This window comes from Zalophus californianus, chromosome 14 (genome assembly GCF_009762305.2).
Source record: "Zalophus californianus isolate mZalCal1 chromosome 14, mZalCal1.pri.v2, whole genome shotgun sequence".
In the NCBI taxonomy this organism is placed as follows: Eukaryota; Metazoa; Chordata; class Mammalia; order Carnivora; family Otariidae; genus Zalophus; species Zalophus californianus.
In genome coordinates this window covers 22,558,885-22,580,891 of record NC_045608.1, presented here as the reverse complement: position 1 = coordinate 22,580,891, position 22,007 = coordinate 22,558,885, and the positions used below count along the sequence as shown (strand labels likewise).

At 58.6% G+C, this 22,007-nt stretch overlaps 1 protein-coding gene across 4 annotated transcripts in view; it reads right to left on the bottom strand.

Moving 5' to 3' along the window:
- EWSR1 (EWS RNA binding protein 1) overlaps positions 1-15,887 on the bottom strand; it is an 80,412-nt gene extending 64,525 nt beyond the window's left edge. For 2 of the 4 annotated variants that reach the window (XM_027576410.2, XM_027576411.2), the window contains exons 1-4: positions 15,686-15,867; positions 9,312-9,425; positions 8,826-8,929; positions 843-926 (exon numbers count right to left, since the gene is read on the bottom strand). In XM_027576410.2, the coding sequence (XP_027432211.2) occupies positions 843-926; positions 8,826-8,929; positions 9,312-9,425; positions 15,686-15,786 (403 nt within the window). In that variant the 5' untranslated portion in view covers positions 15,787-15,867. Of the gene's footprint in view, positions 1-842; positions 927-8,825; positions 8,930-9,311; positions 9,426-15,685 lie in introns of all 4 variants that reach the window. The other 2 variants (XM_027576414.2, XM_027576409.2) reach the window with 2 other exon arrangements.
- Positions 15,888-22,007: the final 6,120 nt, after the last annotated feature.

Below are 22,007 nucleotides of genomic sequence, written 5' to 3'. Positions count from 1 at the left end.
AGAGCAGAGCCAGGGACCCACCTCCTGCAGCCTTGGCATCCCAGATGCCTCCTTCCCCCGAAGCCAGGGCAGGAAATCCTGTTGCTTCTCCCTGGGTGGGGCTGGCCTGGGCTTGCCGGCTTTAGGGACTGACACATCACAGCCTGGACTGCGCTGGCCTCAGAGGTGCCCCCCTCTGACCCCTCCCTCCACAGCTACCTACCAGCTCCTTTGGCCTCCCCAGCGATACCCCTAAGTGATCCGTAGCAGTTCTGGCCCGTTATGCAACCTCAACCTCCCAGCGGCCGCCTACAGGGACTAGTGCTTTCAGGCTCGTCTCTCCATGATCCTGGGTGTTGGGACGAGTGTCACTCCAGTTCACATCTGAGGACACTGAGCTCAGAGCAAGGGTGGGGTGAGTCCTTAATGAGCACAAAGTCTGGGGTCGAGTCCCAGTGCTGCCCCTTCCTGGCTCTGGGCCTTGGGCAGGGCAGGTCTCCTCTCTGACCCTCAGCTTCCTCCTCTTTAACATGGGGACAATGATGCCTTCCTGGGGCTGGGAGGTTTAAATGAGTTGACAATGGAAAGCACCTGGCACAGTGCCTCACTCATTGCAGATGCTTAGAAAAGCATCGTTTCAATAAAAAGAGGTTTGAAACTGGGGGCTTGGGCCCGTGTCTGCGGGTTATGGGTCTTGGGGTGCTGGGCCCAGGTCGGACTCCCTCTAGGGCCCTGGGGTGGGCACGCCCCCTAACCCTACACTGGGGGACCCAGCCGGCCTCAGGACCATCACCACATTGCCCGGGCCCCTACCAGGCCTCCCCTAAACCGGAGGGACCCCAAGCAGCTGCCCCGGCACCCACCTGAGAAGGCTGTGGGCCGAAGCGCCATCCGTCGCATGGCGTTGCCGGACCACCTGGGCTCCACGAAGCCAGAGGAGCCTGCAACTGAGGGACAACAGGGGTGAGGGCCCTGCTGGCCTGCACCATTCTTGTTTCAGACCCGCCCCTGCCCGTCTGCGGCTGTTGCCCCAGCAGGGATCCCTACTCCCCTTAGCGCAGAGGGAGACAAGAGGCCCAGAGAGGTGGGACAGTTTCCCGGGATCACACAGCATGAGCTGGGCTGAACTGGAACAAGACAGCCAACCTGATGGGGTTGGGGACAGGGGCTGGCAATGGGTGGGGGCCATGGTGAGGCTTCCCCAGGGACCCCGGCAAGCTGCATGGGTTAAGAACTTAGAGCTAACAGATGCAAGGCCAGGTCCCAGCCCTGCTACTTGCTGACCTGTGCGACTTGTCCTCTTCGGACCCGCCTATTTTCCCATCCGTAAAATGGGGTCCTAAGGCCACTACATCTCCCAGGCTGGCGTGAGGCCCGAGGAAGGCAATGTGTGCCAAGCAGCGCACGGGGCACACAGTAGGCAGCTGGGACATCGCTGTCCACCCTCTCCCTGCCCCAGTTGGTAAGCAGACACAGAAGTGGATCCAGCCCTGGTTTTAAATAAAAACCAGAGGGAGGCAGGCTGCCTGGGAGGGCAAGGGGGGCTGTGTTCCAGGAGCCCACCCCTGCCACCATCCCTATGGAGAGCCGGCCGCCCTGGCCGGTCTGGCTTTGGGGGCCTGATTTTCTCCACAGCCAAAGGGATGGGGCTGGCCAAGCCAGGGGCAGGGGGCACAGCTGGAGGGGCTCCAGAGCCAGCGGTAGCAACTGCCCCCCTCCGCCCCCCAGGCCTGCCTTTTAAGGCCACAAAGTGCTGTCGGGGGGGGGGGGGGATGTGGGGGGGGGTGGAGAAGACCCAAATAAGGCGCTGGCCCGGAGGCTCAGAGCCAGGCTGTGGGTTAGTGCAGGGAGTGAGGCGCCGGGAACTCAAACCAGATGGGTGCCTCTGGCCAGCCCCCAGCAGGGAGGCCGCTAGACCCTGCTCACCACGGGGCCTTCGCTCAGACTGGGCCTGCATCCCCAGCACGTTCTCCCTGGGGACCTGTGACTTGCCCCAGCGCAGGGAGTGAATCTCACCCAGGACAGAGGAAGAGGCAGGTTGGCAGCCCAAGACTGGGTTAGGGATTGGGGACAGGTCACGGGGGAGAGGGGAATGCCACTGTGAGCCATGGCCAATGTTAAGTGCTTTATATATCCCAGCTCAATTCTATATAGTAGATAATAACAGCTAGCACTTAACTCTGGGCCTGGCACATTCCACTAAGCACTTCTCATATACAGTCTTAATTCATTATCCTCCCAAAGCCCTCTAAGTGGGTGCTAGTATCACCTCCACTTTACAGATGGGGAAACTGAGGCACAGAGCTCCTCATTTGTCTATGCTCAGACAAATGGATGAGTGAATAGGAATCTCTCTCCTGGGGGAAAACAAGAAGGCTGGAGCCTGGACTTGAACCCAGGTCGGCCTAACTCCAGGGCCTGACCTCTCTGAGCCAGCTTGCACCTCAAGTCAGCCCACCGCGCAGAGGCAGAGAGGCCAGGCACCAGTAGGAATGCTGGCTCCAGAGGAGAATGGGCTCCCTGAGCTCTCCTCACGCTCTTTGCTCCCAGGTGAAGACATAAAAGGCCATTTTATTACCCTTTGCAGGACGCCGAACAAAAGAAGCCGCTGTCTCTCCAACCCCGTGGAAGTCTGGGCTTTTTCTGGGATGAAGTTTGGCAGAGCATCTGCCCAGCCCGCCCGCCCCCGCTACCCTGCTATTGTTTCCCTGTTTTTCCATGGCATTCCTCTAACGTGTCCTGTAACTGTGTCAGTTCCAAAGTCTGCTGCCCATCATCCGTCACCCCCCCTCTGGCTGGAATGTGAGCCCCACCAGGGTGGGGACCTAGCCTGCCCTGTGCATGGCCTGGAAAAGGGCCCGGTGCGTAGTAGGGCCTCCGTGGCCTCAAAACACCTTCTGTTCATGAAGGCATGAATCGCTGGCTGAAAAACGAATGCAAAGCAAACAAAATAAAAGGCAAAATAACATGGACAACAGACGCAATGGTCTTAAAAATGAGCATAAATCTTCTAACATCACATGAGGGGTTCCCTGAGTTATTTGTGCACTTGTGGTTGGCAATTCTTTTTCATCCAATTTGCTTTCATGCATTTCACTGAGAGCCAGAGAGAACTAGAAAAGCTAATGAAAACATGGTCTGACCATCCGCATAGATGTAACTGGCTCAAAGTAATGGCAAGTCAAAATTTTAAAAGGAAGGAAGGAAGGAAGGAAGGAAGGAAGGAAGGAAGGAAGGAGGGAAGGAAAGGAAGTTAGTTAAAGAAATAACAAAACTGTCTAAAAAACCCCCAGAATATGTTGGTTTTGGTTTCAGGATTCACAAAAACGATCCCCCAAACTCCTCCAAATTCTAATAAATGGACAGAACTACTTTAATGGGCAAACGAGGTTGTAAAATGGCCCTTTAGCACAGCAAATCCCAGTAGGGAAAAGGCCAAGCGTTGGGGGAGGTCTCCTGTTGTCCAAAAACATCACATCCTTCCCACTGGTGTTGGGCTAGGGCCCTTGGAGCAGACCCCAGTAGCCTAAAAGCCCCTCTCACCCCAGCCTAGTGGTCTGTCCCAAAGGGCTGCCCCCCCTCAGCCCCAACCTCGCCCTCTCAGGGGGCTTGGTCTAGGATCGCAAATCCCAGCTCCATTCTGGAAGCCTGACAGTGGGCTACTTCCCACCACCTGGAAGGTCTCCACCAGTACTACACACACACACACACACACACACACACACACACACACACACACACACACACACACTCTCTCTCTCTCTCTCTCTCTCTCTCTCTGCCCCCCTACCCCCTTCCAGCAGCGGTCAGTCTTATGTCACCTCCTCCAGAAAGTCTTCCCAGACAGACCAAGGTACTCACCACCACCTGGAAGGTCTCCACCAGTACTACACACACACACACACACACACACACACACACACACTCTCTCTCTCTCTCTCTCTCTCTCTCTCTCTCTCTGCCCCCCTACCCCCTTCCAGCAGCGGTCAGTCTTATGTCACCTCCTCCAGAAAGTCTTCCCAGACAGACCAAGGTACTCACCAAAGCTCCCCCCTGAAGCTCTCAACACTCCATACTCCCTGTCTTGATCTGCACAAGGACGGCATCATGGACAGTTTTGAGCCCTGTGCCCCACAAGCAGCTCCCCTTTCCTCTGCCCAGGACCAGGATTAAGCTAAGAAGCCCCTTCTCATTGGGTCCTCATGAGAACATGAGGCCCAGAGAGGAGAGACTACCTGTCTGCACAGCCAGGTGGGGCGGTGGGGATTCAAACCCCACGCTAAGCTGGGAATGCAGATGCGAGAAGTTGAGAGTGTCCCTGGGCTTCATCTCTGCCTTTTTCTCTCTGGAAAGGCACGCGGAGAGGACCTTTCTCATTCACAAGCCACCCACAGGTCTGCGGCGTCCAGTGACCACAGCCACAGGGATGCTGCCTCCCCAGCCCCAGGCCAGGTGTCCTCCTGGGAAGTTACACTGCAAATGTAAATATTTGCTGCTGTTGGCCTGAACCAAGGATGGGGTCAGGGGTGGGGCCGGGAGCTCTGAGAACCTCCGGCAGGCCTCTGGGAAGCCTCAGTCTGTCTCTGGCCTGGCCCGCTCTTCAGGGTAAAATGAGGTTCCCATTCATAGGTCAGGTACTGGAGAGACAGGAGCAGTGCTGGTAGCATGGGGGCCCTGGTAGTCAGGTGGCAGCTCCAGGAAGGTCACAGGCAGAGGGGACAGCTGCTGCCCTGGCTGTGGGGTGGGAGAGAGGGCCAGTGTGGGCCGGGGCTAAGATGGAGGGAGGGCAGGGCTGGAACACATCACCGGGGGGGGGGGGGGCAGGAGGGTGGAGAGGGGGGCGCCGGCTGAGGGTGGAGGATGGGCTGGCAGGAGTCAGGAGATGGGGGTCGCCAGGTCTTCTAGATGGGAGTGGAGTAGGGGGGTGGCGGACCTGGGCAGATTCCTGCAGCACTGAGCCCACAGGATCCTGAATCCTCAGAGCAAAGCATAAACCTGGCCCTGTAACTGGCATCTAGTTAGGGATGGAGAGGTGGTGAGGCCACCCCAACCTCCCATCTGTTCTTCAGCTTTTCCGCTGTGTGACCTCGGGCAAACTTCTTCCCTCTCTGGTTCCCCATCACAGAAGACAAGGGCTGTGGGGGTCGCCAGATGGGGAAGGGACACGTGCGCTAAGGACAGTGGAGACACTGAGGGGTACACAGAGGTCGCCTGACTCCGGGGGATCCCATGGGAGAGGAGGGGGAGGGAGCTCCTCTATCTTTCTGTCTGCACGGGGTTGGGGCTGAGAAGGGCTTCCGCCAGTCTCATGATGCCCCAACTGTCTGAATGTCCTCCCCTGGGAGTCCTCGGCTGGTGCTGCTACAGAGGAAAACTCCTGGCCCTGGGTCATACGGATGGACTCTGAATCTGGATGTGACCCCGAGCAAGGCATTTCCGTCTCCCAGCCTCGATTTCTACATCTGGACCTCCTGCACCGTGACACGATAGTATGACGCCAGTGAGTATGAGTCATGGTGCTGGGCATGGCAGACTGGGGATGCTTTCCTTCCCCTCGTCACTGTGACTACGGGAGGGTCTGGGGGGGGGTGCGGATGCTGCAGACCTCAGGTCAAAGCCCTGGCTCTGCTCCGAGAATCCCAGCTGCAAAGCTTACTTGCTGTGTGACCTTGGATGAGACCTACGCCCTCTCTGAGCCTCACTTACATCATCTGGACAACAGGGCTGATGGATGAAAGATCTGTCTGCTGGGCAGGATCACAGGGAGGCCACAGCAGCCCTTCCTCAGCAGGGCCCCCCAGGGGGTCAGCACCAGCAGACGGGCTACCTTCTGGCCTTGGCCCTTCCTCAAATGTTTTCCAATGGGAGTGGGCAGCCAGGTGAGACCTCAGCCTGGCTCCCTCCCTGCCATCTAGTCGCCCCTTCCCAAGTGCCGGAGGCACTTATAGAGGCTTGGTCAGGCAGGTCCCAATCCTGGCTCCTCCTGTGCTGAGGGACTCCAGGTCAGCCCATTCACTCTCCTGTGCCTTGGTTTCCCCATTTGTAAAATGGGGCCTATTCCAGTCTTGTCCTCCCAGGTTGTCATAAACGTCAGAGAACAGCCTCGCTCATCATCACAGAGTGAACGTTCCCATTCTGCAGATGGGAAAACCAGGGCTAAGAGCTGTGAATGAGCGAAGAATCTGGAGACTAGGGCCCTGGGAATGGGGGTGGGGAAGCATGGGGAGGCCTGTTTGCTGAGCAGCTGACTGAGAAGTGTGGCCTCAGAGGTCAGAGGCAGGATAATCCCGGAGGGCCATCACAGAATCCCCAGCACAGGGGCCGAAGGTTCAAGGCCTGAGTCTTTGATGCTCATAATAAAAGTACAAGGTGGGTACTTTTGCATCCCAGGTGACTTCCAGATAGAGACAAGATTCAGAGAGGTGGAGTGACTTGCCCCAGGTCACACAGCAAAGCACGGCTGATCTAGATCTGGATTCTGGAATGATGGGTCCTCCCTCTCCTCCTTCAGGCCACCCAGGCTGCTACGGTGACCCAGCTCTGTGGCCCCAGGTCCATGTCCCAGTGCTGGGCAGACTATGAGGTCAGTCACCAGCAGGGGAAACAGCTGGGGGAGCTCAGGTTCAACCCAGTTGTCAGAGGAAGGGCAGGGCCTGGGGTGGGCCTGCAACGTCGTCACAGTAGCCCACCCCCATTCCCAGGCCTCCTAGCAGAGCAGTTTTCCAGAATATCCAGGTCCGGGCATCCCTTTACTGAGCTCTGACTGTATGGGTTTGGGAGAGGCCCCTCCTGTCCCATTGATCATCACATTATGCCCACCCTGGGCAGCCACGCCACCTGCAGGGTCTTTACTGTTGCATTTCATCCTTGAAACATCCCTGGGAGGCAGACTCTAGTATCCTGTCCGTTTCACAGGTGAGAACACTGAGGCTTAGTGTGGGGGAGCCCCAGGTCCTTCAAGAGCACACAGCCGCTTGGTGCTTGTTAGAGAGAGTGCCCCTCCCTCTGAGTGGGCACGAGACGAGGGCCACCTGCATTGCAGCCTCCCCACCCCCCAGCCCAGTGCCCTTGCACAATGACTTGCACAACGCATGGGGAGTCCCCAGCCCAAGGCCACACAGCTGGGGCGTAGCAGATCTGGCCTGGCCCCACGAAGCCCTGGATACTCCTCTCCCCAGGCTGGGACTGGGGGCCCTGCCGAGGTTGATGGCTGATATCAGGGGCGGCCCAGCCCAGCCTCTGCCTTGCACCCCCACCTTGCCATTGCCAGAGCCCTCAGCCTTGATCCTGGCTTCTGGATGCACCGCCTCCAGCTGCGGGACTCAAGGGCACAGGCTCTGCCCCAACCTGTCCCCACCCTCACCGGCTCCAAGATGGCCCTGCAGAACTGGGAAGGTCTGCCCTTGAGAGGGAAGCCAGGGACACAGTGGCCTTTGTCTGGGCAGGCCCTGCCTGGGCTCAGGCCTGCTTGGCCCAGGTGGGCCCCCAACTCCGGGGATTCACCCTCCGCCCTCCCCTCCCTCAGCTCCTCTGTGGCCTCTTTGGCAGGAGCCCCTCCTGGCTGGCTCTCCTCCTACCCCCTGGGCCCTTCTGCCTTGCCCACTTTCTCCCAGCAGGGAGGGGAGGGTCCCATTCCTTGTTCCCCGTCACTTCTGCCCTCCCACGCTGGCCTGGTGGCCGGCTCTCTCTACAAGGACCCCTGCTGGGCACGGGCAGCTCCCCCACTCCCTCTGGCCATCCCACCAGAACTGGGAGCTCTGCGGCCCCACAGGGGAACCTGCCAGGCCCCCCCCCCCCCCCCCACTTTGTGGTGAGCTCTGCCCCACACCCTGTGGGACTCTGGGCATGGAACTCCACCTCTGTTGGCCTCTGTTGCCCAGTCTGTGAACCAGGACTCTCATGGGGTCCCAGGGAGGTGAAGCATGTAAGTCTTTCAAGAAGCACCTATGAACGGTGATTTCTCTTAGTATCACGTTCTCCTGATCCAGAGGCCATGTCTCACATGTTCCTGTTTCTGGAATCAGAATAGGTCTTGCAACTGATGCTGCCTTGAGGGCCCCAAATGCCCCTTTCCACTGAGGTGCCTACAGGATAGGTTCTCGGGGCTGGTTCTAGGCTGGTCTGGAGGGCCATTCTGGGAACACAGCCCTTGGTGGGGTTCAGGTAGGCAGTGAGGGCAGGAGGCACCCAGACTGCTTAGCAGAGAGGCAGGTGCCCTTGAGCAGAGGGTTCTCCAGGTGAGCATGTGGCCAGGGTGTGGGGAGGCCCGGGCTGTGTCGTCCGTACCGCAGAGGTGTTGGGTGCTTGGCCCTGAGCCACACATGTGGCCTGCAGAGGAGGGGGCTGGGTGAGAGTGTCCCCCGTGCCTGGGACACGCACTACGTGTGGTGCACCCGTCCCTCAGGCCCTGACTGCCACTTAGCAATTGTACACCCGCCACCTTCCCGAGCCTGGGTTTCTTCACCTGCAAGATGGATACAAGCATCCCATCTGCGCCAATCTTGACCTAAGTGGTGCTTTGCTTCTGTGAGCTGTGAGCACATCCAATGGACACATCCAGATGGGTTTTCCCCAAGCTTGGAGGAAAGACTTGGGATGGTGTGACTCAAGATGTGAGCTCCATGGCATGTATGGAATTTCTCCAGAGGTTGTGAGAGCCTCCCAAGAGGCAGGCGGTCAACACCTGGGGGGCCAGCAGGCCCCAGCTGTGTCCGAGCCATGCCTCACTGGTGGGCCCTGGTGTGCATGCTGCTGAGCGTGCGGCGCCCACCGACTTAGCAAGGGTTGACTGCTCCTGCCGCGCGCCCGAGGGAAGGCACCTGGCCTGCACCTCAGGGTGGTCCTACCTTCCTCACAGTTCACCCCTGAGTGCCCAGGGCAACACCTCCATTCACGCGCGGTCACCGTCTTGTACATCACCTTGTACGAGGGTCTCACCACGGTTCTGTAGCTGAAAGAAGGGCCCAGGGGACCGAACTCAGACAGAATCTTCTGCTGCCTTTCCCACTCACCTGGATGTCCATGGGGACAATGTCCGGGGTCCTCTGCCACCTCTGGGCCCCTCTGGAGCCTCTCTCCTCCTGTATTCTGGGATTCAGCCCCTCCAATCCCTCCTAACCCCCCAGGTTGGGGGAGGATCCAGATACTAACTGGACAGGGAGTCCCTGCAAGCTGGCCTGTCCCCAGAAGTGAAGCCTCACTAAGTGAATGCATGTGGGTAAATGGTGGAATCCTTTCCCCAGGAAGCCCTCCAGGTGCCCCAGGAGCAGAAGGGGAGGTGCTGAGATTGGGCATAGGACCCTCGGCTTCCGTTCCACCAGGGTCTCGCTCACCTGCTGCCCGGGCAGCTCATGGGCCAGGGGCAATTCTGCAGCACTCGCTGAAGGTAGGTGCCATTTTGCACATGGCATGAGATGGTCCGGGTCACCACATAGGAGCACCAGTTCCTGAAACAGACCCACAGTGAGGAAGCTCAGGTGCCATGCACAGCCCCTGCCCAGGACCCCGGGGGGATGAGTGAAGAGGTCCAGGTTCCCTCCAGGAGCCCCGAGTCTCTAGGTGGAGAGATCCCTGAGCTCTCAGAGTCCTTTGGGCCCCAGTGGGAGTCTCGGTGGCACTGTGGCTGAGGGGTGAATCCAGAGCCCTAGAGGGGGCAGCTGTGCTGGGGGCGCTTGGAAGGTCTCAGGGAATGAGCTGCAGGAGACAGAATGATGGTTCCCTGCTCGGGATCCCGCAGCACTTTGCATCCCTGTCAGGCTGAATGAAGCTGGCGATTCATGTCTGCCCTCTCCCTCCCCTGGCATGACAGAAGAGAGGCCCTGTCTCTCTTCTCCTTGGGTCCCCCCCCCCCGGCCGTGGAACAGCCAGATGTTTCAAGCATGGACGACTGACTTCTCCAAATGCCAATTAATAATCATAGTGCATCGCATATATTGAGCACCTACTGTATGATCCATAGTGCACTGCATATATTGAGCACCCACTGTATGCTAAGGGTATTTACATTCACCTTCTTGGTGAGCCAGGCAGGTACCTCCCCACATTTTACAGAGGGGTAAAATGAGGCTTAGGGAGGGGAAGACAACTGCTCCTGTCCCAGAGCTGAGGCATGGTAGAGCCGGATTTGCACCCAGTAATGTGGATGGCCCGGTCTGGGCCGACTCCCTCCCAGAGACCTCAGCTCCCGTCTCCTCCCCATCTCCTGAGCCACGGTCCGTGGTTCTGTGAAGGTCCCAACCTGGGAATCTGCTGACCCCAGGCTCGAGGTCACAAGGGAAAAGTCTGGTGGGGTGGCGGGCTCAGGCCACAAAGGGTCACCTGAAACAGTCCCTCCTTTCCCAGCCCCAGCAAAAAATGCAGGGCCTGTGACCCTGTGCAGGCTGAGGGCTGCTGAGCACCTGGAATGTCTGGGCCATCACAGAGGCATCTGCCGCCACCGAAATCCAGTCTCCCGGTTGCTGGCCCACCCAGAGGACCATGTCCTTGGCCGGGACCTGCCAATTAACTCATTGTGGGACCCTGGGGAAGTCCCCTCCCTGTCCGGTCACCCTGGAATCAGTCCGGGAGGCAGGAACAGCCCCACCAAAGGCAAAGCGTGGGAAGGGATGGCTCTGTTTAGACCAATGACCTGACAGAAGCTCCACGCAGCTGGTGGCCAGCCAGCCATGGGAGAGGTGACAGGGGCTTGTTGCAGCGCTGTTGGGAATGATGCAAAATCAGGAACAGCCTAAACAGCGGCAGGCCGACTAGACATGGAAAACCAGATGCTGAGCTACAGCCCAAGTTCTCCCCGGGGCAGACCACCGTGTCTGGTTAAGTGAAAAACCCAAGTGCAGACCAACAGGCGGAGAACGATTGTGTTTCTATCCAAATAGGAAAGCCCAAAGACTACTTATACATATACGCACGTACATAGTTGTATGTGCATAAAGGTAGGAAAAATCACAGGCTCGCGTCAAATTGCCACCTCTGGGGGCAGAGACTCCACTCTGTCTCCAGGACTAACTGTAGCCTTTGGTTATCATGCTTGCCGCACACCAGGAGCTGGGGTCAGGGCCTTTCCCACGCCAATTATGAGCACCACTTTACAGATGGGAAGACTGAGGCTCTGGGGTCTGGGATGTGCCGCAGACACCCCGGAGGAGCAACACAGTCACGGTTGGAACTCAGGTCCGTCTGACCCTAGAGTTTGCACTCTTAACCTCTGGCTGGCAATTTTTCTTCTAATGAGCAGGTGGGGATTTTAAAAGTTAAAAAATACATTTCAAAAAGGCCCCCCTGCCCTTTAGATCTCCTGGGTCTCTACAGCTGTGCTTTTGAACCTGGAGTTTTGTTTGTTGTGGGGGGGGCCATAAACCCCTTTGAGAAAGTGATGTCGGTGTGGCTCCTTTCCAGAAAAATGCATAAAACTCAGAGTGCAAGTTTTGGGGGGGTTTCCTGAGTGGTGTCTACAGACACAGGGCCATGTGCTCTCATATGCACATGCGCACACACCCCTCCCTCCATGCCCACACCGTGGACTGGGCTGGGGGAGGTGGGCCTGGGACCGCCCACAATTGCCTGACCTGCTCCTCTTTACCGGGGGTGGGAGCTAGAGAAAACAATTTTCTTCTTCTTCCTTAATTAAAATCGCCCCCAGGTGGGTCACTGCCTGGCTCCCTGGTTTACTTCCCATGAGCTAGAGTTTGCTTGAATTCCCTGCTTAGGAGATATGGGGCTGATGGCTGACTAGCCAGAAGGGGATACTCAGGCTATCTGGGGTTTAAGGTTAGTCCCTGGCCCCTCCCCTGGGGCATGGGGAGTCACCAATAACCACATCCCACCCCTCCCCGACCTTGAAGACTCCAGCCCCCGCTGTTTCCAGGATAAATCCAAGTTCTTCTGCAGAGCCCTGGCCTGGACCCTCTGTCTACTTTCCACCAGGGCTGCAGGACCTCTTTCTAAAGCACAGACTTAATGCTGCCACCGCCTGCTGTGAGTCTGCAGTCCGCCATGGCTCCCCATTGCCCTGTGAGCCCAGACTGCCCCGTCCTGCATGCTGTTCTCCTGCACACTCCTGCTGTCCCTCTTCCAGCTTTCTGCGCTCCCTTCAAGTGCTGGCTCTCCCCCACCTCAGATGTTTGCATTCAGAGTCCCTCTGCCCGGAAAGCCCTTCCCTCGGCTCCAGCAACCTCCTGTTTGTCCGTTAGGTCTCAGTCCTAAGGTCCCAGGAGGGGTGGGGCACCTCCAGGGGTCCCCTTCAGCAGCCCTGAGCTTTTCCCTTCCCTGCAGATGCCGAGGGAGGGCACTGGCAGGGACCAAGCCACGATGGGGCTCAGCCTGAGGGTGCACAGGGATGTTTGCTGAATGACTGAATGACCAAGAACAGACAGTGGGCCTGGGCAGAGGAGCCAGGACCCAGGTTCCCAGAGATGTGTACAGTACTTGGAAGCCTGCCTACAATCCTGCCGCCCCTGGGGGCCCTATCTCCTGGGACGTGGTCAGTGAGGAGGTACCCGAGAACCCTCGAGGCTGAGTCTGTGGGATGGGGCTAGGGCAGGGGGTGGGAGGAGGAGGCACTTCCCTTCCAGGCTTGCCACTCGTGCCCACTCAGCACCTCCCGGGCCCCCAGAGGCTGCCGGAGGAGAGAAAACAAGCCAGACCAGCTCAGCCTGGCACCGGCCGCCCCCACAATGCCCCCCACCCACTTGCCCTCCACCCCCTGCCACGGGGGCCCAGGGGACTTTGTCTCTGCGAGGCCCAAGGTTTCGATCCGGAACAGTGATAGGGGCTAATTGCAGGAGGCAGCCAAGCGGGCCAGGGGCCAAGGGCTGTTATGAAAAGAAGAGGAAAGAAAGGAGACGTACAAGGTGGGGGCGGGGTGATTAGAGCCAGAACCCCACTCTGAAGGCCAAGTTCCAGTCCTGGCCCTGCTGCTTCCTAACTTGGCGACCTTGGACAAGGCCCTGACCCTGTCGGCGCCTCACTTGGTCCATCTGCAGATGGGGACAGCAGAATCTCCTCTGACAGAGGAGATTTCACACACACCGCATCGCCCCGTGCTGAGAGCTGTTGTTCTTGGACTGGGACTCGGACCCCACGCCCCACAGCTGGGGTCTGGCGGCTTCCCTGAGGGACCCCAGCATGGCACGTTCTGTGCAAGGTCCTTCCCTTGACTTTGCGATAGGGAATGCCAGGCTCTGCATTTTACAGGGGCGGACCCTGGGGCGCCAAGAGAAGTCACGTGGCCGGGTCACCCATGTGGGCACAGAGCTGGGGTTTGAGCTCCCGGGAGAGGAGCTGGGGAAGAGAATTCTCCCCTCTCCTTGATTCTAGGACTTGCCCCGAGGAAGCCCATCCTGCAGGAGGAAGTGGCCTGGGCCAGGACACTGGTGACAGCTTCTACTCAAGAACCACAGTGCTGAGATGGGGTCATTAAAGGAAACAGGGAATCAGGAGGGAAGGGACTTCAGGGCAGGCAGGAAGCAGCCCCAGCGGGGATTAGGGGACCGACAGGGGGCAGGGGTGAGCCAAGGCAGCTCTGCACAGCCCCTGGACACCATGGTTCTGGGGGTCTCAAAGTCTTGCCACATTCCTGGGGCTGGGGCAGCCCCTTGGATGCCTTCCAGGTCCTCCCCCTCCCCAGGCACAAAGCCTCTTTTCTGCCTCTGATCCCTTGGCTGCCAAGGGGTGCCTGGGGTGCTGGGGTGGAGGGAGGGCTGGGGTGTGACATCTCCATCAATGCTGGGACGTGGCCACAAGGGGAGGTCCTGGCAGCTGAGGACCACAGATTCCTCCAGCTAGGGGTCCTTTCCTCCACCTAATGTCAGTGATAGCAGGAACCACTGTTCATCCTTCCTGTGGGGGTCTGTCCCCCCTCAGAACAGGCCAGTGGTTAGGGGGCAAGGGGAGGAAGGAGGGGACCTGCCTGAGGTCACACACTGAGTGAGTGCCAGAGCCAGGGCCAGAGCCCTGGCCTCCTAACCACGAGCTGCAAACCTCTCCCAGACCCACAAGCTGACACGTTCTTTTTGGGTGCCAAGGACACTGGATTGGGAAACTGGCTGGCCTGGATTGAGGTGCCACTCTCCCTCTCTGAGCCCCAGTCTGATCTGTAAAATGGGAAAAACGGCATTGCCCACAGGGCTTTGGTGATGCTAGGCCACTGTGAGCCTTCCAGGTCCACCAGCTACCTGCCCTGGGCCACCATCCTGCTCCGACCCAGGAAGCCCTGGGGGTGGGGGACGGGCAGTGAGAAGCTGAGGCTGCGAGGCCCTGCCCTGGACTGGTTGGAGGGCAGTCTGGACCTTAAGCCCTCTGCACCATCATCCTGAGCCTGACCCTGGGAATTCAAGTTTAGGGTCTTGGTCATCTTGGCACCTAGGATCCGGGGGGTTCACATTCATGCCCTGCGCAGGTCATATTCTCTCTCTGAGCCTCAGCTTTCTCCTCTATGAAAGGGGGACCATCAAAATGCATGCCTCCCATGGCAGTTGGGAAGATTCTGGAGGTGGTGGATGCAGGTAAAATGCCCAGCCCAGGTCAGCTGCGGTCAGCATACAGTAGGTGGCGGCAGCTGTGATATCTGCCACCTGCCTGTCCCTGCCTCAGATGCCTGCTATTCTGGCCTCTGATGCCTTGGCCACCTCTGCCCTCCAGCCCCAGCCATGTCACCTGCTCTTGCTAGCCCAGCAGGGGCATGCTGGCCCCTGACCACTGGGAAAGGGAATTTCTGAAAAGAATTAAAGAATTGAGGCCCTAGGGGGTGGGGGCCGGGAAAGGCCTTTGAATGGGATGAAAAGGCCTGAAGAGGCCTGGCTACTCAGCATTGTCTGCCTCAGACAAATGGCTGGCCTTTGAGAGGGGACCCCAGCAGGGGTGGGGGCTGCAGCCAGGACAGGGGACAGGTTCAAACACTGTTATCACGGCCAGAAAGACACAGATTAGAATCCCAGCACTTCTATTAATGGCCCATGAGCCCAGAAGATTATGTTGATTCTCTGGGGTCTCAGTTTGCTCATCTGCTAAATGGGGACAGTGCTTCCTACCTTACTCAGTCCTTGAAGGATTAATGACCACACTGCAAATAAGGGGCTCCTCCCTGGGGAGATGCCCCACAAACACCAACAGAGAGAGTGTCCCCAGTTCCAGAAACAGCGGCAGGAACACAGAATGCTCTCTCCAGTCTCTGTGCAAAATGCCAGATCTCTGGGGTGGCCACTGACCCACGGATCTGTGAAATTCCATCCCAGTCTTCTTCCTCCGAGGGAAATAAATAGCCGGGGTACTAAAAAAAGCCGAGAGCAGGGAAAAGGGAGCGGGGGTCCCCAAGGGTCAGCCAGGGGATGTGCTGGGCTTTTCCTACGTGCAGGCAAGGGGGCCCTTGAGCTAGGGCGATGGAAGTCCCAGGAGGCGGGCTTCTCCCCGGTAGTTCCCTTCCCCCTCCTCTGGGGCTCTGGAGGTGAAGTGGTGGCGGGTGGAGGGGGCTGGAGGGGAATGTCGGCTCCGGACACACGGAGTCGGGGACCCCCGCACTGCCGGGAGCCTCCTGCAGATAGCGGGGCTGGCCCAGGTCCCTACTCCCATCTGGCTGGCACCGAAATGGGGGGCCAGGTCCCCTTCCCAATCCTTGGCTTGCACGGAGGTTGGGGGGAGGTGGGGGGGGGAATGCCTGGAGTCCCTGCCCCGGGGCTGGCAGGGCACAGAGGTGGTGGGAGGCAACCCTTACCTGCGTCCGGAGAACTGGGCTCCCCCGACGCTCCACGCGGCGCCGCCTCCGGGGATCAGAAGCCCGAGGCACAGCAGCGCCCAGGCCCGCGGGCCGCCCATGCTGCGCCCGGCGCCCTCCGCGCGCGGCCCCTCGCCGTAGCCGCCCCCAGCCTGCCGTCCCCGCCCGCCCGCGCCGCCAGCCTCCCCCGACGCGCGGAGCCGGGTTCCCAGCGCGGCGACGGGAGGGCGGGCGGGAGGCGGGCGCGGGGCGGGGGCGCGCGTTCCCGGCCTCGCCCGGCCCCGCGGCGCGGCCCCCCGCCTCCTGCGCCGCCGCTGCCAACCCGGAAGGAGCCCCGGGGGGTTGGATGCCCCCGCCAGGAGGCCCGCCAGGTGCCCACCTGAGCCCGGCGCCCTTCGCCGCGTGACCCTCTGGGGGCCAGGGGGCCAGTTCGGAGGTGTCCTCTCACGTGCTGCAGGCGGGGGAGCTGATCCCGGACCCAGAGCCGCCACGCCTGAACTAATGATGCCAGGGCCCTCATCCCCTCCCAACATTTTTGAGAGCGCCAGTTCCCAAGGCGCGCGGGATGCATCCATGCATGCAACAAAGGCTTCCCGAGCAGTGAGCGCCACTGTGTGCAGGGCACCCCGCCTCCACTTCACATCCTGTCTCTGTTTAACCTTCAAACCACTATCATTCCCATTACACAGAGAAGTAAACTGAGGCCCAGGCACTCGTGGCCGTCCCTGCCAGGAGAAGACCTGGGCTGGTCATAAGGTCAGTGTCCACTCTTACTGCCATTTTACAAATGGAGAAACTGAAGCACAGAGAGGCTCGGTATGTCAGTGGTTGGAAGAGCCAGGATTTGAACTCATATCTTCTGACTTCAGAGAGGTCAGCTCTTTTTTATGGGGGAGAGGGGAAGGGCAGAGGAAGAGGGAGACAGAATCTTAAGCAGACTCCATGCCCAGCACAGAGCCCGTGGTGAGGCTTGATCTCACAACCTGAGATCATGACTTGAGCCACCGCCACCCAGGCGCCCCAAAGAGGGGTCAGCTCTTAAGCACAATTAGGGAAGAGGGCCGATAGCATGTTGGTCTGGGCCTCAGTTTCCCTGTCTATAACAAGGTAAAGATTGGCTTAGAGTGGAGTTTCTTTTTCTGGGGTACTTGGATGAGCTTCTGGGGAGAGAGGTGTGAAGCCCTCAAAGGTGTATGCAAGTGTGCGTGTGCACGATGTGTGCATATGTGATGGTACTTGTGATACGTGTGTGATGTGTGTGTGTGCAGGTATGATGGGTGTTTGTGGTATGTGTGTGATGCCTGTGTGCAGGTGTGTGATGGATGTCTGTGGTAGGTGTGTGTGTTTGTGGGGAGGAACCACAGCTATCATTAGAGGGGACCCCTCCAAAATCTCAGGACAGTCTCTAACCTCCTCTTCTGCCTGGATTGACATGCAGCAGGCAGTCCTGGGCTGGGGAGCCCCCTACCCACCTTGGCAGTGCACCAGGGGCCTGCCCTTCAGGATCCTGCTGTGGCTTGTCCAGACCCAGACCCGGGATCTCTGCTAGAAACACTCCAGCAGGATCTGCCAGCCCCTACCTCGGATTCCCAGGGACCACCTCCCCGGGACTCACCCAGGGCTGGGCAGGACGGAAGAGGGCATACCAGTATAGAGGGAGCTGCCCCCCCCAACCCGAGCGTTCAAACCCTGGCTCTGCTGCCTTTGCCCAAGCTAGCTTGGGCCAGTCCTGCCCCTCTCCAGCCTCAGTTTCTCTTTGTAAGGACAGTGGCGTGTTCCTTATGTGGGTGTGGCCATGAGATGTCATGGCCACGCCCTGGCATCCACTGTCCCCTGCGTCACCTGGCCCCACTTCCTCCGAAGCGTGCCCCACTTCCTCTGAAGACATCATCACAGCATCAACTCTGCCCCCTTGGGGAGCTGCCTCCTCTTCCATGTGCAATTTTGGGGCACCTACTTTATGCCCTCTCTCTGACCTCCCAAAATGCAGCTTGGTGCCTCTCTGGTTAGCCTTTGTGGTTTTTTTTTTTTTTTTTTTTAAGATTTTATTTATTTATTTATTTGAGAGAGAGAATGAGCTAGAGAGAAAGCACGAGAGGGGGGAGTCAGAGGGAGAAGCAGACTCCCTGCTGAGCAGGGAGCTCGATGCGGGACTCGATCCCGGGACTCCAGGATCATGACCTGAGCCGAAGGCAGTTGCTTAACCAACTGAGCCACCCAGGCTCCCTGGTTAGCCTTTGTTTTTGCCACAACGAGATCAGTGACTTCATCCCCTGGATGACTGGTCACTCCCAAGGGGCCATCTCCTGAGCCCCATCAAGCCCTGGGTAAGTAGGCAGGAGAAAAAAACCCATCTCCTCAAAGGGCACCTTGGAGGGCATGCAGCTTTGTAGGAAGGAGAAAGGCTGGGCATTGGCTTCTGTCTGGCTTGGAGGGACTGCCGGATGTCCGGGAACCCCTGCCGGGTGCCAGAGGAAGCGGAGACTGCTGGCTCTATTTGCTCCTGTGATTACTGGCATACACATTCCTTTACCACTGCCACCAAGCTCATGGGAGCTGCAGGCCACCGCAGGATTTCTCCAGCAAGAGAACCATCTCTAAAAAGGGACCTCTCAACAAGGGATCCTCCAAGGAAAAGGTGTTATCCACATTTGGATGTCAGAGGGGGACCTGTCCTGGCTGAGGCTGGGATCCCCTGGGGTCTCCTATAGCCTCTTGTTGGTGCTGCCTGGGGGTTCCCGCCTGGTGTCAGCCCCCCAAAAGCCCGGGTGTCGATTCCAGAGCAACCACTGGGAGCTGTGTGATGTAAGACAAGTCACCTCCCCTCTCTGAGTCTCATTTCCTTGCCTGAAAGAACAAGCCGTTGGACCTTTTCAAGATCCCTCTGGCTCAGGAGTTAGCTTCTGGGAAAGTGTGAAAGCTTTGGGTCTCCATGTGGTGGTCCTGGGGCACGGCCTTTTGAAAGCCCCCTCTTTAAGCACACAATTTCCTGGGAAATGTCATCCTGTTTTCTGGTCCTCTTTCCTCCCTGCACAGGAAGGGCAGGAAATGCTGCGGAGACCTGGGGCTTGGTCATTTGAGGTTGCAGCATTTGCTGAGGCAGACGGGAGAGGGGCCTGCAGGCTCGAGGTCTTGGGCCTGTCCCTGTGGGCCTCCTGCCTCAGGGCCCGGTGCTATGTGCTGCCAAGACCAGACCAGTAAGACAGCAGCTTCCGTTCCCCAGCACTGACCCCGTGCCAGGTGCTGTGCTAAGCATTTTGCTTGCATTGTCTCCCACCCTCCTCTCTGTCCCCAGGGAGGCTGCCTTAGTATCCCTAGGTGTGTGGCTCGCCTGAGGCCGGCCAGGGAGCAAGGGGTACTGGCCTACACCACCAGGCCACACGGGCACCCTCTGGGCGAGCCCCACGGGGGGCTTCTTTAGGGAAAAAGAGAACTTGGCTCAGATTTAGACGCCTGTCTGGAAGCTGATGAGGTGAGAGAAAACACACGGGCACAACACACGTGTGTGGACCACACGGGGACACGGGGAGACACACACACACACACACACACACACACACACACACACACACACACACACACACACACACACACACACACACACACACACACACACACACACACACACACACACACACACACACACACACACACACACCCCCTCCTGGAACAGGCCGTGGGGTCCAGGAAACGCAGCCCTTCTGGTGTGGATTCACCCACACGTCCCCTCGGCCTAGTCCAAACAGGAAATGCTATTCTCATAGCAAACAAACCTGGGCCACAGGCTCCTTCCCCGTGAACCCCCACTGGAGCCTGTGCTGAGGGCCCCTTTCCTCTGCCTGTGTCCCACAGGACAGCCTCCCTGGCTCAGGGGTGCCCCTGTGATCATCAGCCCTGTTTGCATACTGGCTGGGCTGAGCCCGGGAGCCCCACCTGATCTGTACCCACATCGTCCCGATTCTGGAGGTGAGGAAGCAGCTCAAGGGGGTGGGGGGCCAAGGGGTGCCCATATAACCAGGGCAGCAGCCCCGAGGGGCCCAGGCCTCATGGTCCAGGCAGTGCCTGGGTGTCATGAAAGGGAAGGGACTGGGTAAATGTCAGTGGCCTTCAAAGCTTCTGCCCAGACAAAGGGTAGGGCCGGAGGGCTAGGCCTTCCCCAAGCGTTTCCAGGTTGGGGAACAATGCCCGCTTTCTGTGCCTTTGATCTGGAGGCCTAGCCCTGTTGCCCCTCCATCCCAGAGCAGGGGACACCCCGCTGGGCCAGGGCGGGGGTTGCTGGGGGCCCCTCCAAGAGCCTGCAGCTGCCTGGACAAGTTATTTACGCTCCATGGAGCTGCCCTTCTCGCCCGGCTCATTCCTTCCTCATGGAGCTGGGTCTGCAGCTAGAAGGGAACGGTAGGAAGGAAGCTGTCAGAAAACCATAAATTAGCCCTGCAAGAGGGCCTTCTGCCGTCCTCAGGAATCCTGGAGAGGAGAGGCCTGCACCTTTGGGAGTGGGGGCAAGACAACAGAGTGGCAGGACCGGGCACCTGGATTTGGAGTCAGGAGGCCTGGATGTTCTGTGTGATCTAGAGTGGGTCCCTTCTCTCTGGGCCTCAGTCCTGCCATCTGGAAAGTGGGGATGATACAAGACTTGGGGACTCTCCTGTGACTGTGCTTTGTTGACTGTGAAGGGATGGACAAATGAGAGGCCTTCTGCTTAACATTTGTCCCACTTCCCATCCTCTGGTATCTTCCCCCCAAACCCCCCTCTTTTCTCCTTTCTGCCTTCTACCTCTGTCCCATCTGCCTCCCGGTGACGTCCCTTATTCTGTTTCTCTTTTCACACCTGTCCTTCTACAAAAATGGGTTAATGAGGTCTCCTTAGGCAGCATCCACCTAGCTGGGCGGGGGGGGGGGGGGGGGGGGGGGGACAGGCAGGTAGAAGGAGGAGCTATGAGCTCCTTCATACTAGAGTGTCAATGACTAATATGTTGAATGTTGTTAAATGTTGGAGGGCAGTTAACAGAGATACGTCCTCATTTAAGTCCTAAATCACTGGTAGTGGAACTTCTAGGCTGGTAAGGGGGATGTCTGGTGACCAATGGTCTAGGAACGAGGTCTGCCAAGTGAGAGGGCCTTCTGTGTGGGAAAGTGTCTATCTCCCAGCCGCAGTGAAGTGAAGCCCCCCCCCCACCGCCCCCGGATACATGTGGAGTGGTGGCCATAAGTCTTTGTGGTTAGATGGGTCTGGCAGGAGTGAAGGGCAGGCAAGAGGAGTCGCTCAGAGCAGAGGCCCCAGGACCCTGCTGGTCCTAGGTGTTTCCTGCTGGGCCATGAGCACGTGATACCCCTGAGATGAATGGTTTCCTTCAGAGGAAGTGCTTCTGAGGGGGAAGAGGAGAACGAGAGGAAGGGGAGAGAGGAAGAGTCAGAGGAAGACAGAGAGAAAGAGAGAGGTACTCAGAGAGAGAGAGAGAGAGAGAGGGAGCCAGCAAGCCCGAGATAGAGGAAGACAGGTAAGCCAGAGAGATGTAGAAAGTAGATGGACAAAAAAGAAAGAAAGTAGATGGACAGAGAGACAGAAAAAGATAAAGGCAGAAAGGCACACAGAGATGGGCTCTTCAGGAAGAGGACCCCAGGTTCTGCAGGGGCTGGGCAGGGGGAGCGAGGGCCGGGGTGCTGTCCCAGCACCACTCTGGAGCCTCATCCATTTCTCTGCACCCCACAGGCTCTGGCCTCCCTCAGAACCCCGCCCCCCTGCCCCCAAGGGTGGGGAGCTGGTCTCCGCCCCCCCCCCCCCAAGCCTGGCACTGTCTGACCTGGGCTGGTATCAGTTGTGTAATAGAGCCCCTGGGCCCAAGAGAAATGGATTCCCTAGCCTCCTGCTTGGCCTGCAGAGTCGACAGGTGGATCGACAGCCATATGGGGGGATGTGTGTTCTTTGAGCACTTGGACTCCAGGCTCTTCCTGCCCCATCCTCTGGTCTAGCCCTGTGGCACTAAGCCTGGATCCTGTGTCCATCTGCCCACCCCTTGGCTTTGTCCCATCCAGCCTTCCCCCTTCATGGGGTGTGGCCTCAGTCTCCTTGGGGGCCTTACCTCCTCTCTGACCCTTCCAGTACTTCAGGATCTTCCCAAAGGCAAATGAAGCTAATTCACCATGTGGGGAAAACTTCGGCCTCCCTGTTGCCCTCAGGTTGAGAACTGAATATGGCCTGGCCTGCTCACCCCCTCTCTGCTCCCCACCCTGGGACACCAAATGTGTCTCGGTTCTCCCGACCACCCTGTGCTCTCCAGCTGGCCACACAGCTTTCCTATCCTGTCCCTTCTGCCTGCCAATG